Below are 16,112 nucleotides of genomic sequence, written 5' to 3' on the forward strand. Positions count from 1 at the left end.
CCCCCCGTGTCCCCGTTCTCTCCCCAGCAGGGGGCGCCACCGCCCCCTCCCGCGATGGCGGCTGGGGGGGGGGGGGGCCGCCAGGTCCTGCCCGCTCCATAGCGAGCTCCCCGCTGCCCTCCCCCCCCCGCAACCCCCCCGCAGCCCCGAGTCAGGGCGGGCGGCGCAGCCCCCCCGGCCCCCCCCCCCCCGCAGCCCGGGGCACCGAGGAGCGCTGCGGCTCTGAGCGGCGCGGAGCCGCTGGAGGAGGCGGCGGCGCTGCCAGGACCGCGCTGCCCGGCCCGGGGCCGCCGCCGTGCCCCCCCCCCCCCCCCGGTGCTCCCGGTGCCGCCATGCGGGGCCGCAGCAACTCGGGCGTGCGGCTGGACGGCTACGGCCGGCTGGTGCAGCAGACCATCCTCCGGCACCAGGTGCGAACCGGGGGGGGGCTTTGGGGGGGGGGCTCGGTGCCCGGTGCCGGTTACCGAGGAGTTTCTCGGTGTCCCCCCCCCCGCAGGACGCCGTGACCGGGCTGCTGCCCGCCAGCGCCGACCACCGCGATGCCTGGGTGCGCGACAACGTGTACAGCGTGCTGGCCGTCTGGGGGCTGGGGCTGGCCTACCGCAAGAACGCCGACCGCGACGAGGACAAGGCCAAGGCGTACGAGCTGGAGCAGGTGGGGGACGGGGGGACGGGGCAGCGGGACGGGGCCCCCCCAGCGCCCCGCGTGGCGGCCGTGGGGGGCATGGTGCGGGGCTGCGCGTCCCCAGGCTGGAGCTGGAGCCCCCCCCGAGCGCCGCCCGGCCACCCCCGGGGTGCTGTGGGGACACACGGGGGGATGCGGGGGCACGGCGGTGTGAGGATGCAGCGCCTCGCCCCGTCCGGGGGCCGCCGTGTCCCGTCCCCGCCGTGTCCCGTCCCCCCTCCCCGGCACGGCCCCGCTGAGAGCCGTGGGGTTTTCTGCTTCCCCCCCCCCCCCGTGGTGCGGGGAACGCGAGCGGGGGCTCTGGTTACGGGCGCCGAGTTCCGCAGAGGTCAGGCACCAGCTGGTCCTGAGTCAGGGCTTCTCCTCGGCGGCCCCGCGGTAATCACGGGGTTGTTTTTCCTTCGCCCTGCAGAGCGTGGTGAAGCTGATGCGGGGTCTGCTCCAGTGCATGATGAGGCAGGTAGGGGTCTCTGCAGGGCCGTCAGCCCCGGCTCTGCCAGCTCGCTCCAACTTTCCTCCGTGAGGGTGGGGATGGCGTCCTTGCAGAAAGTCTTAAAATAAGCCCCGACCTGGTGCCTGTCCCCCAGAGCGGGGTCCCAGCGCTGTGGGCTGGTGGCCAGCGGAGCTTTGTGCTCTCCAAGCTGCTCTCTGCCTTGTGGCTCTGGGGTTCTTCTCCCCAGGAACATCTGGGGTGACCCTCTCCTTTCCCTGTGCTGCAAACGTGGCCGTGGTCCCTCCGGCCCTGCGCCGGGGTGGCACAGGAGCCCGGACCCACGGCCTTGGTTCATGCAGGAGCTGGGGGATCCGTTCCCTTGCCGGCTCTGCATGCAGGGCTGTCAGAACAGAGCTTCCCTGGGGACACTTTTCTTCTCCAGGTAGACAAGGTGGAGGCCTTCAAGTACAGCCAGAGCACGCGGGACTGCCTCCACGCCAAGTACAACACCCACACCTGTGCCACCGTGGTGGGGGACCACGAGTGGGGGCACCTGCAGCTGGACGCCACCTCCCTCTACCTGCTCATGCTGGCACAGATGACGGCCTCAGGTGACGCTGCCGGTGGGACGCCGTTTGGAAACCTGCGTCTCGAGGGAGCGCAACACGTGACGTGGAGGGGGATTGAGGGCTCTGGGGCTTTTGGGGCAGATCTGCGGCTCTGCTTCTGGATGTCCCCTGGTGCAAGGACACAACTCGCAGGGTGGATTTGGGTCCCTCAGTGCCCACCTCTCTGAGGGACCCCCCTTCCCTGAAGCCCCAGAGCGGCTGTATGGGGTGGGAGCGGGGATGGGGACGCCACAGGGTGGGTGAGGAGGAGGCAGCTGGCTCCTGCAGCCCCTTCCTGGCAATGCCTGAGGACTAACTTGAATTCTACCCCCCGTGGTTCAGGCCTCCACATAATTCACAGCCTGGATGAAGTCAACTTCATCCAGAACCTTGTCTTCTACATCGAAGCGGCCTACAAGACGGCGGTGGGTAGCCTGTGGGCCTTTGCCGGGGAAAGCGATGTTGTCCCGGGGGGGAGGTGGTGAGCAGAGCCCCACCTGGGAGCCTGCTGGGAGCTCTGCCACTGGGTGGGATTCGAAGGCTTTTGGGGCTTACCATGAACCCCTGCCTCCCTGCAGGACTTTGGGATATGGGAGCGTGGGGACAAGACGAACCAGGGCATCACTGAACTGAACGCCAGCTCCGTCGGCATGGCCAAGGTGAGCTGGGGAGATGGGAGATAGGATGTGGTCCCTCTCTGGCTAGGGGTGCTCTGCAGCCTCGGCAGATGCAGGGGTGTGTTTGCATCTCTTCTTTGCTCCAAATTGGGCGGTGGGGCTGGCGTGGGGTGGGAGCTCGTACAGAGGAGCAGCATGGTGGAGCACACTGCTCTGGGTGTCGCCCTGCTTGCAGGCTGCCCTGGAGGCCCTGGATGAGCTGGATCTCTTTGGAGCAAAGGGAGGCCCGCAGTCGGTGATACGGGTGCTGTCGGACGAGGTGCAGCACTGCCAGGTGAGATCCCTGCGTGTGTTGCATCATCGCGGGGCTGATTGCAATCCGCTGGGTTTGTGGCACGAGTGGCGGCAACTTAATCCCTCTCCTTCCCCGTTGCCCAGTCCATCCTCCACTCGATGCTGCCAAGGGCCTCCACGTCCAAGGAGGTGGACGCCAGTGTGCTCTCTGTCATCTCCTACCCGGCCTTCGCTGTGGAGGACAGCGAGCTGGTGGAAATCACCAAGCAAGAGATCATCACCAAGCTGCAGGTGAGCGGCTCTGCCCTCCTCATCCTTCCGGGAGACGCAGTCCGAACCGTGCAGCCCTTTCCTTCCTTCCCCGGAATGTTCTTGGGGAAGGGGTGCCGGGACCTGCCCTCTTCCTGTCTCCGTGACCTGTGGTGGGGCCATGCAAAAAACCAGTCCTGCACGCTGTGGCCCTGGGCTGTGATTGTGGTACCTGGGCACCGGGTGACCGAGCGAGGGGTATTGGGCCAGAGGAGCCCCCCGTGCCTCTGCAGCGAAGGCAGAAGCTGTCTCCCACTGTGCCTCCTGCTCACCACCTCTGTCCCTCCCTCCCAGGGGCGCTACGGCTGCTGCCGCTTCCTCCGCGATGGATACAGGACCCCCAAAGAGGTGAGTGTCCCCGTGCCGAGAAGAGGCTGCCCTGGGTTGCGTTTTTGGCACCCCCGGGCGCACTGCGAAGCCTGTGGTGGGGAGCACGGCGAAGATGAGAGCCCCGAGGAGCCCCAGGCAGCGTCACGGGTCTGGGCGAGGCTGCTCAGAATGCCACAGCTCCTCGCGGAGGTGTGGCACGTCCCTCCCATGCCCGCAGCGGATACGCAGAGGCCACCCAAACCTGACCATCGCTGGCAGCGTGCGTGGCTGGGGCTCTCCAGTCTGGCTTTCCCCAGCGCTCACGAGCTTTGCCAGTGTGTTGTCAGCCGTTGTCCACAGAGCGGGGGCATTTGAGGCTGGGGGCTTGGTGGGGGGGCTGGAACCCTGTGATTTGGAGGGGATCCTGCAACCCCTTGCCTTGTGGTTGTGGCCTCTGCAGGATCCCAACCGCTCCTACTACGAACCCGCGGAGCTGAAGCTCTTTGAGAACATTGAGTGCGAGTGGCCTCTCTTTTGGACGTACCTGATCATCGACGGGCTTTTCAGCGGAAACATGGAGCAGGTAAGGGAGGCAGGACCTGGCGGGCCAGGGAAAGGAGTCCCTGGCAAGGGAGGCGTGCAGGGAAGGAGGCAGGGAGCCGTGCCCTTGGCTCATCCCCTCTGCTCTCTCCCCAGGTGCAGGAGTACCGGGAGGCCCTTGAGGGGGTTCTCATCAAGGGGAAGAACGGGGTGCGCCTGCTGCCGGAGCTGTACAGCGTCCCGCCGGACAAGGTGGGCTGCCCCACGCTGCGGTGGGGGTCTGCAAAAAAGTACACCGCCACAGAACAACAACTTGTTGGATAAATAAATGCTTTTTTTGCCAAAGTGTATCTTGCCCCCATACACGAGGGTGCTTTGCTGACAGCCTGCTGGTGCGTTGGCAGACTTTAAAATGCAGCAGTGATATTTCCTTCAGCATCCCTTGTCTGTGGGTCCCTGGCTGACCTCCTGGCTTCTCTTCCAGGTGGATGAGGAGTACAGGAACCCCCACACTGTGGACAGGATACCCATGGGCAAGCTGCCACTCATGTGGGGCCAGTCCCTCTACATCCTGGGCTGCCTGATGGCCGAGGTATGGTCACCAGTGGCACTGGGGAGGGCTGGGCGGGCCAGGCAGTGAGCTCTGAGGATAAATGCTGCCACCCTGAGCTGCTGGTTGTGGGGAAGCTGTCACCTCCATTCCTGTACACCCCATGAAGTGTTCATCCCCTCACGCCTCTTTTTTTCCCCCCAGGGGTTTCTAGCTCCTGGTGAAATCGATCCCCTCAACCGCCGCTTTGCGACTGTCCCCAAGCCTGACGTGGTGGTGCAAGGTGAGTGAAAGGGACCGGTCCCAAAGCCCTGCACGAGGACTCTGCCCATGCGGAATTTGGGGGCTGGCTGTGGGGTGGCTCTGGTCGCTGGTGGAGCCAGATCTCAGCTCTGCTAGCGGGGTGTAAGATGGGGTGCAGGTCCTTCTGCTGGCCTCTGTGTTGCCCAAGGGACACGTTTCCTGCTGCTGCCTCTTCTGCAGGGGTTGAAAACGTGCCCTGTCCTCCCGCTGCTCAGCTGGGTGTAGCGAGTGTCATGGGGAGCAGGGCAGAGCTGCGGTCCCCAGAGAGACCCCAGACAGCTGCTTGTGCACGGTGTGGAACCCTGTGCGCGTCCACAAAGGCCAGGGGCAGTGCTGCGACACCCGCGTGCCCCTGAGCGTGAGCTCTGAGCCTGCTCTCCTCCCCCCGCAGTGTGTATCCTGGCGGAGACCGAGGGCATCAAAGCTGTCCTGAGGAAGGAGGGCATCGACGTGGAGACCGTGGCCGACGTCTACCCCATCAGAGTGCAGCCTGCTCGCATCCTCAGCCACATCTATGCACGCCTGGGTGAGCTGCAAGCTGCTGCAGGAGAGGGTCATTCCCCTCTCACAGATGCTGATGTCCTGCCCGTCTGGTTAGGACGTTGCCATCCATTCCAGGGCCTGCTAACACTGCTTCTCTGCCTGAGGGGAGCAGGGGTGGCAGGCAGGACTGTTTGGGGAGGTTCTGGAAGGGGTAAAGCTTTGGTGTTACGGTTCCACAGTCGCACAGGCTCTGATCAGTGCCACTGGGGTGGACCTGGTATGGGCAGGAGCTGTTTTTTGTTCCTATACCCAAATTTCGGTGAGGGAAGCCAGCCAGACCCCAGGGAAGGGTCTCCTGGCTGAGTCTGCAGCCCAGGCAGGATGGCTGTTGCTGGAGGAAAGGCAGGCTGTGAAGGGAGGAAGTGTCGAAATCTCCGCGCTCATTCCCTGATGCCACAACTCCTCGGGCACAGGGCTCGTTGTGCAGGAGCTGGAGATCCAGCCTGGGCCAAAGGAGAAACCTGACCTGCCCCAGGCTGCGAGCGCTGGCTAATTTAAGCCACCAAAAGGCCAAGTGTGACATGGGCAAAAGGGGCAGGGGAGCAGGCTGGCAGCTGCTGGGGTGCCTCTCTGTGGGGCTGACGTGCCCGAGGGTGATGCGGCTGCTGTGTCACCCAACACAAACCACTCTTTTCCTCCTGGCTGCTAGCACAGCAGCCTGTCCCCGTTTGCTACAGCATCCCCTTTTGTGAGAGGGCTCGGGGAAGATGCCATAAAACCTCCTCTTCCCCAGGTCGCAACAAGCAGATGTGCCTGACGGGACGGCCCTACCGGCACATGGGCGTCCTTGGCACCTCCAAGCTCTACAACATCAGGAAGAACATCTTTACCTTCACCCCACAGGTGGGTGGCATTGCGCGGGCTCTGCCACACTGTGTAACTGGGCGGGAAGCTTCTCTGCTGGCTGAGTGCCTCGGTTGCTCTCGGGGGCGGCTGATGGGAGGACACGGGTGGCACCGAAGGGACCTGGTGGCTGCAGAAAGGGCCGCTCACATCTCCTGCTTGCCCCGTAGTTCATAGACCAGCAGCAGTTCTACCTGGCACTCGACAACAAGATGATTGTGGAGATGCTGAGGACGGACCTCTCGTACCTCTGCAGCCGCTGGAGGATGACCGGGCAGCCCACCATCACCTTCCCCGTCTCTCAAACCATGCTCGGTACAGATCCTCCAGCCTCCTCTGCCGGGGTGGGTGGATGGGGACAGTCTGGGTAATGGGGACACGGCAGGGCCGGACCAGCCAGCAGCGTCCTGTGAAGAGCTCGCAGCTCAGAGGAGTCACGCTGAGTTGGCAGCTGTCCTGGTTGCCGGCAGGGCTACCTGCCAAGCAGCAGCGCCTGAAGCTCGAGGCAGGTTTGTTGGCATGGGAGCATTTCGTCTCCAGGCAGCTAGGCCTGTTTGGGAAGGCTTTTGGGAGCAAGACCAAAAAGTAATTCTCCTGTAAAAGTGTTCTTGGGGCTCTTCCTGCATCTTAACTCTTCACCATGGCTAACTGCCCCTTAAAGGCTTTCCTAAACGACAAGGAGGGGAAAACAAAACCAGAAGGAGCAGAAAGCTGCGCAATGGCTCAGAGCAAAACTGGCTGCTCTGGAGCAGCTCTCACTTCTTCCCCATGAGCCGGCACAGGGAAGTGACTCCACAGTGCCTTCAGGCCTTTTTCTTTTTCCTCATTCACTTGAAATCCCCTTGGGTGTTCAGTGATGTCTCTCTTTGCTGTGGTGTCCTCTGCCCCATCAGCAGTACCCCAGCACCTCAACAGCGCCCTGACAGCCAGGGCGGGAGCAGGGGGCTGTTTGGATTGCTGCTGTCTGGTGCTGATGATTTCAGCCCAAGGTGAAATCCCAGGGGCTTGGAGTGCATCGTGGCCTGGCTTTGCTGGTTATCCAGCCTAGACAGTCCTGAATTTCTCTTCTTGGGTGGTGCTGTTGGTGCCACAGCCTTGGCTGCACACCCCAGAGCAAGGGTCTGGCTGCTGCCGTGGTGCTTTGCATGTCTGAAAGCCCACCTGGCCCCGTGTTACCGGGAGCCTGTTTGAGCAGGAGAGCCTGACTGCCTGTCTCTCTGTCCCCAACAGACGAAACGGGCAGCAGCGTGCACCCCGCGGTGCTGGCAACGCTGCGGAAGCTGCAGGACGGGTATTTCGGTGGCGCAAGGTGAGCGCAGCTTCTCGGGGCACAGCAGGGGAGGGGGCTGGTGTCCTCCCAGAGCGTGGCTGTGCGGGAACCAGCTCGGCCCGAGCCTTGGCTGCTGGGGAACGAGCTGTGGAGGATGTGCTGGGGGTGTGCTGGGCTGCAAGTGCACCCCAGGCTACAATCCCAGCTGAGGAGATGCAGGAGAGGACGTATCCCTTTGTGCCATTCAATCCATGGCTGTAGGACCCCTCTGATAGCTTTTGGGCAGCTCTTCCTTCCCCACGCGCGGCTGGAGGAGCTGCAAACAGCTAAAGCAGGCTGTGGGATTTGTGCACGCTCTCGGGCAAGCCTGTCTGTCCCTGCCGAAGGGCTGCCCTGAGTCCGGGAGGCGAGCCAGGGGCACTGCCTCACCCTTCCTCGGTGTGACCTCCCCTCCTCTTGCCCAGGATCCAGACGGGTAAGTTGTCGGAGTTCCTGACAACGTCGTGCCGAACGCACCTCAGCTTCATGGACCCTGGGCCGGAGGGTAAGGTCTTTGCCAACGGTTACGAGCTCGGCATTGACAGCTTTGAGGAGCTAGACCCTGAGGAGTGGCTGCATGGCTTGCAGTTGGCAGAGGATGGTAAGGGGGAACAGGCCAGTCGCTGCTGTGGCACGGAAAATGCCGAACCCTCCTGTAAACCCTTAGCTCCCAACCTCCCTGACAGCGCCTGCCACCGAGTTCTTCATCCATTTGGGTTCCCACCGTGTTTCTGCGCCCATCTGACCCTCCGTCAGTTAACCCCTTCTGGGTGACGCTCACGGTGACGCTCGCGGGGTGGCGGGGCTGGGTGTGTGGAGGTGGCTGTCGCAGCCCCTCGCCGGACGGGGTGTCCCGGCCGGATGGGGGCTGAGGTTGGGGAACGTGGCTGCAGCGGGCGCGGGGGCTGTTCCTGAGCGAGCCACCCCAACCTTCGTAGGCTGTTGCGTGGGGAAGAGACGAAGGCTCGGCAACCTGCCTCTGCCCGGGAGATTTGGCTGAAGATCTTTGGTGCGGTCAGCACAAGTGACGGTGCAGAAGGTGATGGTACAGTGCCCGAGGTGGTGGGGGAGAGCCGTCACGTCCCCCAGCAGTCTCTGGGTGGTGTTGTCACAAGGCCTTTGGGTGTCTGTGGACAGGGCAGCTCCGGTGTGAGCCTTGCTGCCACGGACGGGGTGCCCGTAGGGGCTGTGGCCCATCACAGCGTGAAGGACCCCCGTGTCCTGAGACCACAGCAGGGTGCAGGTTTTGCTGCTCCCCTTGCAAGCAGCCCTGGGCACCTCCTCGTGCGTGACCCAGTGTCGGCCATCTTCCCAGCCTTCCCATCGATCTGCTCTGCCTCTGCTGCTCCTGGAGCCAACGTCTGCACCGCTGCGACTCTGAATGCTTATTTCTCTTGCATGACTGTCGTTCTCTCGCTTCATCCACGCTCTACGGTTGTCCTGCCTCGTGCTGCAGCTTTGCGGGCTGCGGCCAAGCTCCTCCACGGTGTCTGTTTTCCCTTTACCCCAGCAGAAGATGGGGCCTGCCTGGCCAGTGTGCCCACCCTAAAAGACGCTCCGTCTAAAGTTTTTCTGTGGTCTGACGCCGCAGATGGACAGGACGATGTTCTCAGATGCGATGTCTGTCTTGGGGGACTTCTCTAACGGAGCCTCCAGGTGCTGGTTCAGGGCATCCCCGCCAGCTGTGGGAAGGAGACATCATGCTGCCAGCCTTGGATGCCATCCCTAACTCTCCTCCTGGAGCAGAAAAGCTTCTGGACAGCAGCAAGGCTCTGCCCCAGCTGGAAACGCTCCAACAGCTGTGTTGTGTGCCATCGCCCGGCGTGGGGCACCTCCCGCCTGGGGCATCACCCGCGCTGCTCCGCAGTGCTGTTACCTCCCGGGCAGCAGAGACGAGGCCTCTGAGCACTCTCTCCATGCTGCAGGTAGTGAGCGGCGGCCCTGGTGCCTCCCAAGTGGAGCTGTGAGCTGCTGGAGGCAGGGCAAAGAGCCACGCAGGAGATGGCAGTTTACAAAGGAGAGCAGGCTGCCCTCCTGTAACTCCTCATTAGAAATAACCGGCGATTTCTAGTCAGAAATAACGGTCGCAAAACCCACCCTGTCTTGCTCTCATGCTGGAGCTCTGCTGGGACGAGGCCTTTGCCGTGCTGGGGCACCCTCAACAGTCTCTGCTGGGACAGAGAGTGCCTCCCCTGGCAGTGCCACCGCTGCCACCGTCCGTCTGTCCTGCCGGCTGCCGGCGCTCGCCCCGCGCTGTCGCTTTGTGCAGCCAGCAAAGCTCTGTCCCTGCGGGGGCACGGCTGGGGGGCTCTGCCCTGGGGTGCTGCGGCGCCCAGCGGCTGACGCCCTCTCTTCTTCCTCCCGTTGCAGCGGACACGTACGACGAGGTGGCGCAGTACCTGGACCACCTGCTGCAGCGCACGGTTCCCCAGGCCAACCTCCCTCCCACCGCCCAGCGGGGAGGGCTGAGCCGCTTCCGCGCCGCTGTGCACACCACCCGCGACCTCATGTCCCTGGCGTCCAAGGCCAAGGACCTCCACGTCCAGAGTGAGTGACGCCAGCAGCCTCCCCGCCGCCACTCCATCCCGGTGGGGGGGCTGAGGAGCCTTTGGGGGCTTCCCCATCCATGCGGGATCCAGCATGACCCGGGGGGATGTGCTGCAGGGGCTGCTGCTGGAGCAGGAGGTGGGGTGGGAGCTGGCTTGGGGCGCAGCGGTGGCGGTTGGAGTTGCGAAGCACCTGCACCAACCCTGTCTGTCTTTTAGACGTTGGGATGTACGTCCCCAGCAAGATCTTCCAGGCGTCCCAGCAGTCGGTCAAGTTGCTGAGCTCGCCCCACCAGCATGAGCAGGAGGGCAAGGTGAGCCCCTTCCCTTCCCAGCTGGGCAGGCAGCGCCGCCAGGCTGCCTGAGCAGCGCTGGCTTTTTGGCTGGAGCTCGAGGACCCTTCTGGGGCTGGGTGGGGAAAGCTGGGCCCTTTGTGGTTGGGGGTGCTCACGGGTGCGAACCAGGAGCATGGGTCTCTCTTCCCCAGAGCCACGCACTCCATGCAGAGATGAACCTGCCCCGTGATGAGGCTGGCAACGTGGACTGCAAGGCGCTGGTGGACCAGCTGCGCATCTGCCCCACGCTGCAGGAGCAGGCGGACATCCTCTACATGCTCCACATCCTCAAGTATGGCGAGCTCAGAGCGGGGAGCAGGCACAGCCATGCTCGTGTCTCGACCTGCAGAGCCTGGGTGCTGCCACAGGGCGAGCTGGTGGCAGTAACCCAGCGTCTCCTTCACCACAGGGGACCCGAGTGGCACACGGGGTTGGAGAGCGAGCCTGGCCCTACTGTTAAGGAGCTCCTCACCGAGCTGTACGTGCGGGTGGGCGCCACGCGCCAGTGGGCTCTAATCCGCTACATCTCCGGCATCCTGAAGAAGAAGGTGGAAGCTCTGGATGAGGTAAGAGCCCTGCTGGAGAGCTCTGGTGGGCTGAGGCATCAGGGAGGAGGCAGCTGGGAGGGCCAGAGAACTGTGGCTACGTCAGCTCTGGGTCCCTCAGCCTGGTGCTGAAGCCCCGAACCCAGAGCTGGTGGTGATGCCGGGGGTGACCTTTCTGTCCCCAGGCCTGCACGGACCTCCTGTCTCACCAGAAGCACTTGACGGTGGGGCTGCCCCCAGAGCCACGCGAGAAGACCATCTCCGCGTGAGTGCGGCACCTCTCCCTCGCCGCGTGTGCTGGGCTGGGGCTGGCTGCGGGGCTGCATCTCCTCCCAGGAGCAGGAGGGACGCGGGGCTGTCTCTTACCTCTTCCTGCCGTTCCCTCCCCAGCCCGATCCCCTACGAGGAGCTCGTTCACCTCATTGACGAAGCCAGCGAGAAGAACCTCAGCGTGTCCATCCTCACGCAGGTGAAGGGCTGGGGCAGCGGGGGACCCGGCGGCTGGGTGTCAGCTGCGGTGAGCAGCGGTGGGGTGACCTGCCTCTCTCCCTCCAGGAGATCATGGTCTACTTGGCCATGTACATGCGCACCCAGCCCGCGCTCTTCGCTGAGATGTTTCGAATCCGCATCGGGCTCATCATCCAGGTGATGGCCACAGAGCTGGCGCACTCCCTGCGCTGCTCGGGTACGTGCGACGAGGTCAGTGGGATGGGGGATGCGATGCTGGGGGCCCTGTCAGCCAGAGAGGAGAAGTGCCATTAAAAACGGGCAGCGCTCAGTGCCGGGATGAGACCCTGTGTGAAAGTGTCAGGGTTTGTGGTTGGGACTGCTCTCGGGTAGCGCAAGTAGGTGATTTCGTGGCGATGTTTATCCAGGCATGCATTGGGTGGGCGTGGGGAAGAATCCCTGCTGTGGGCAACATCTGGAGTTAATGTTTGTCCTTGGAGGACGAGGCGTACCCCCTGCTAACAGACTGGGGTGCAGGCTAGAAATCTCCCAGGAGAGTTGTGAAGGGGGTACAACGTCCCAACTCTGTTCTCTCCAGCTGGAGAAGCCACCGAGAACCTGATGAATCTCAGCCCGTCCGACATGAAGAGCCTCCTCTTCCACATCCTCTCTGGCAAGGAGTTTGGGGTGGAGAAGAGTGGTGAGTCTCTTGGCAGAGCTGGTTCCTGGTGCGGAGTGTGGCCAACTCTGGTGTCCCCTGCTGTGGAGAATGTCCCCGTTCTCCTGCCTGTTCAGCACAGCTTGTGCACTGCAGTGGTCCAGCAAGAAGCTGTGATCAGCGGGGTGGTGCTGAGCAGGTTTCTCAGGATCAAGCCCAAGTCGCATGGCTATCCTTAGCTCAGTTTTTGGTCTGATCCAGCCTGAATTGCAGCAGCTCTGTGCTGTGGTGCTGGTTGGGATAGAGGGCAAGGCTGCGTGAACAGGCATCTATGTCCTGAGCTGTGGGACCCACTGTGGACCTCTCCTCTCCTCCAGTGCGATCGGTGGACTCGTCGGTCACCACCGCTATCTCCATCTGCGAGGTGGGCGCTGTCGGGGCCACCAAGCCTGAGCGTGCTGGCATCGTCAGGCTGAAAAGTGAGATCAAACAGGTGAGGGCAGGCGGTGCAGGCTGCTCCTGTGGAGTTTTGTGGGGACAAGCAGCTCCGGGACAAGCAGGATTGATGGGAGAGTCAATAGAGCTTGCCCCTGGGCTTTAGAGAGCTTAGCGCTGTCTCCAGGAGCCCCTTTTGGCTCGGTTTTGCCCTGAAGGGGATGTGGGGTAAATCTAATGTGGGGGTCGCTCCAGCAGTGCAGCACAGGGGGAGCACAGGGGTGCTCGAGAAGGTGCAGGGGTGGGCAGGACCATGCAGTTCCCCCGTGGGGCTGGTGTCCTGGTGGGCCTCTTGCAGCAGCAGAAACTTCATTTCCTTCTTCTCTTTCAGCAACTGGATAAACGTAGGCAGTCTCTGACCGGGAGTAAGGTGAAGCCACCTTGGTCCTCCTACAGCCTCAGCTTTTATCCCTCATGCTGCATACTAGGGCAGCTTCCGAGCATGCATGAGTTAATGAGCTTTCCTAAACGAACCCGCTGAGCGAGCTGCTGCAGCAATGAGCTGGCTTCCCCTCTCGGCAGGCTCGGGGTTGCTCTGTTCAGGGCTGGGGGGAGGCGCCCCGGGAAGAGGTCGGTGTGGATGGGTGGCCCCACAGCATTCAGGCAGCTCCCCTTTGGGACCTGCTCTGTTGGGGCCATCAGGGAGGAAGGTTTCTCAAAGCCATGGGTGCACTGGCGTTGCAGCCAGCTAGGAGCTGTGCTGCATAGCTGCCACAGCTGAACAGATCCCATAACACTGGAAAAGAAGTGCTGAGCAAGATGGCACAGTGTCTCTACCGCCATGACCAGCAGTGGTCCTGCCGGGACTGGTGATCACGGGATCCCACCTGTACCCCCCATTCTACCTCCTCTTGGTCACACGCTGGACTAGGACCTCCTCTGGTGCCTGGCTTGTGTCCTGGCGAGGTCCTGTCCTCACAGAGCCTGTGGGGCCCAGGTTGATGCAGCAGGTTTATGGCTGACCTGCTGCAGCATGAAGCCTGGCAGCGCAGCGGGACCGTGCGCGTGGCGAGGACAGTCACCTGCGGGTGGTGACCTGCTGCTGGCCCTCCACCCCGCCTGAGACTAAATTCTTGCCTGTGCCAGCAGCCAACAACAGCCCTGCTCCTACTCCAGTGCGGTCTTCCCCTCTGATGCTAACGTGAGACTTTCCACAGCTCGCCTCTCAAAACTACCTCTCAATCTCCAGCTAACCGCAGCCCTTGGGATAAATGAGCTTGGTCTGTGCTGCTGCTGCTCCGCTCGCCGCAACGGCTGCCCAGCCCCGGCACGGTTTGATTTCTGTCTCTCCTTTTCCCCTTCAGCCCATCAGTTTGCAGTCCGGGGATGGTGACCTGGTGTCCTCTCTGGTAACCTACGTTTGTTGGCTGCGTCCACGGGGTCTGTCCTGTTGTGTGGCTGCAGGAAGGAGCTGTGCTCCGGCGGGGGCTGCTGCCCTGCAGGCTGCGGGGAGCTGGGGCTGTGGGTCAGGCTTTGCTGGGGACAGGGGGTGGCAGCTCTGCCCTGGGAACCAGGCTGGGTGAGCACAAGCCCTTGGGTGGCAGCGGGCTGCTCTCTTGTGGGCTGTTTAACTCTGCAGCGGTTTCCATGGTCCTTGTTTTGTCTGCCCAGTCCACTGGGCACTCGGAGCTGCTGGGCAAGGGCTCCTTTTCGAGCATGCTGGAAGACCAGAGCAGTAAGGACAGCCGCCAGGGCCAGTGGAAGCGGAGACGGCGGCTGGATGGGGCCCTCAACCGTGTCCCCATGGGCTTCTACCAGAAGGTCTGGAAGATCCTGCAGAAGGTGAGCTGGACATCCAGCTGGCTCCTTTCCACATGCACGGCACCAGCCTTCCTAGGGTGAATTTGACACAGGGCTGGTCCCCAGGGTTGTGGTGACACATGCTTCATGGACAAGGCCTTCTGCTGGCCCTGGAAAGCTGGGGGAAGAGCTGGAGCTGCCTCGTAGGCATGCAGGACCTACTTCACCCTGCTCTGACCCTTGCAGAGAGGGGCTAGGTCTGCTGAGGAGCTTTTTGTGTTGGGCAGGGCTGTGAGCTGTGGGAGCCCAGTGCTGGAGTCACAGCTGAGGCAGCTCCAGGCACTGCTCATCGTTGGCATGGTAAACCAGGGAGCAGAGCCCCGTTCTGGGTGTGGGAGTGCTCCAGGTGATGCCGAACCGATGTTTAAGGAGTGATGGAGTGTTGTAAGGAGTCGGGAGGTGGAGCTGGAGTGTGTGGGCAGCACATTACTGATGCGCAGCTGGGAACAAGTGCACAATGCTGCTCCAGGCTGTAACCATGGTCTCTACATCTTGTTCTGCAGTGCCATGGTCTTTCCGTGGAGGGCTTTGTTCTCCCCTCTTCAACAACCAGAGAGGTAGGAGGTTTGAGGCAGGGAACAGAGCAAGGGGGTTGGTGTTGGGTGCGAAGCTGCCCTGGACGAGCGCCCAGCGTGGCTCAGGACTTGTGCTGGTGATAACAATACTCTAGGTGCATTTCTTCCTCCCTCCACGCAGATGACTCCAGGGGAAATTAAGTTCGCCGTGCACGTGGAGGCAGTCCTCAACCGCGTGCCCCAGCCAGAGTACCGGCAGCTGCTGGTGGAGGCCATCTTGGTGCTCACCATGCTGGTGGACATGGAGGTGCACACCATCGGGGGCATCATAGCTGTGGAAAAGATCGTACACACAGCCAATGACCTCTTCTACGAGGAGCAGGTAGGGGCTGCAGTCAGCTCCCAGGCTACCTAAGGTTCAGTCACCCACGCTGAGGGTCCTGCCTGTCGTCCCCACTGGGGCACGGCCACGATGCGGCGTCCTCCTCCCACTGCTTCCTGTGTGGGGTGCCAGCTGGCGGGTGGCAGCTTGTTCCTAATGCTGCCTTTCTCCTTCCCCATCCAAAATCCAGAAAGCCCTGGGTGCTGACGACGACATGCTGGAGAGGGATCCCACGACGGGCATCTGCAGCCTGCTGTACGACAGCGCGCCGAGCGGCCGGTTCGGCACCATGACCTACCTCTCCAAGTCGGTGGCCCTGTACGTGTACGAATTCCTGCCCGGCGACGGCTGCGCCATGCAGTAGATCTCGCCGCTCTCCTCCCCGGCCTGCGGACTCGGCGGGAGGGTTGTTGAACGCCGCGTGTGATGACGGACCTTCGGGCTGGGTTTGCAGGCAGACGGCCTCGCGCTGGGAGAGCGGCGCCGGCAGGGAAGGGCTGAGCTTCGGAGCCAGCTTGCGGTACCGGCACCTGCCTGCCTTGTGGTGCAGCTCTCCTCAGGGCTGGCTGTGTTTGAGGGGGCCTGGAAGGACCTCCCCTGCCTGCAGCAGATTGGAGGTTTTTAACCCGTTCTGTGCTGCTTTGTCCTCCAAATCTGCGGGGTGTATTCTAGCTAGAGCTGGTGCTCTTCCAGCTGCTGATAGGGATAGCGCTGTTGGACTGATGGGGAGCGGGCAGCCCGTGCCCTCCCCACACCCCTTTTTCCACCCCCAAAATGCCGGGGGAAGTGTTTTCCACGTGTGTTTGCTGACCTCCGGGTCTGGTTTGCCTTAAAGCTGCTCGGGGGCTGTGCCAGCAGCCCCCTGCCCCTCAGGGCCTGCCTGGCTGTGAGCCGGCCTGGGGCCCCCTGCGGGCCTCGGGCCTTTTTTAACAAACGTTTTTAAAACAAACAAACAAACAAACAAAAAAAACCCGCTCGTGCTGCGTGGGAGCCCGCAATAAAATGTCTCCAGCACGCGTGTGCAGAGTGTGCTCCTCGGGGGGGGG

At 62.7% G+C, this 16,112-nt stretch overlaps 1 protein-coding gene across 3 annotated transcripts; it reads left to right on the forward strand.

The window, feature by feature from the left end:
* The first annotated feature begins 271 nt into the window (after positions 1-271).
* Positions 272-16,080, forward strand: PHKA1 (phosphorylase kinase regulatory subunit alpha 1). Of its 3 annotated transcripts, none has more exons than XM_080554138.1 (33): positions 272-410; positions 497-655; positions 1,098-1,145; positions 1,561-1,729; positions 2,069-2,151; positions 2,305-2,385; positions 2,579-2,677; positions 2,782-2,928; positions 3,241-3,294; positions 3,716-3,838; positions 3,952-4,047; positions 4,280-4,387; positions 4,550-4,628; positions 5,040-5,174; positions 5,925-6,034; positions 6,205-6,349; positions 7,265-7,343; positions 7,769-7,944; positions 9,714-9,890; positions 10,109-10,203; positions 10,377-10,516; positions 10,634-10,790; positions 10,955-11,034; positions 11,160-11,238; positions 11,325-11,454; positions 11,815-11,916; positions 12,252-12,367; positions 12,701-12,739; positions 13,674-13,718; positions 13,981-14,151; positions 14,673-14,726; positions 14,866-15,066; positions 15,257-16,080. In XM_080554138.1, exons 1-33 carry the CDS (start codon positions 333-335, stop codon positions 15,428-15,430), a joined length of 3,729 nt encoding a protein of 1,242 aa, XP_080410264.1. In that variant the 5' UTR covers positions 272-332; the 3' UTR covers positions 15,431-16,080. The 3 variants fall into 3 exon arrangements, with proteins under 3 accessions (XP_080410264.1, XP_080410266.1, XP_080410265.1); XM_080554140.1 differs by having other exon boundaries at positions 7,769-7,848; XM_080554139.1 differs by lacking the exon at positions 12,701-12,739.
* Positions 16,081-16,112: the final 32 nt, after the last annotated feature.

The sequence above is a fragment of the Anser brachyrhynchus genome, assembly GCF_964034855.1.
Source record: "Anser brachyrhynchus genome assembly, chromosome: 13".
In the NCBI taxonomy this organism is placed as follows: Eukaryota; Metazoa; Chordata; class Aves; order Anseriformes; family Anatidae; genus Anser; species Anser brachyrhynchus.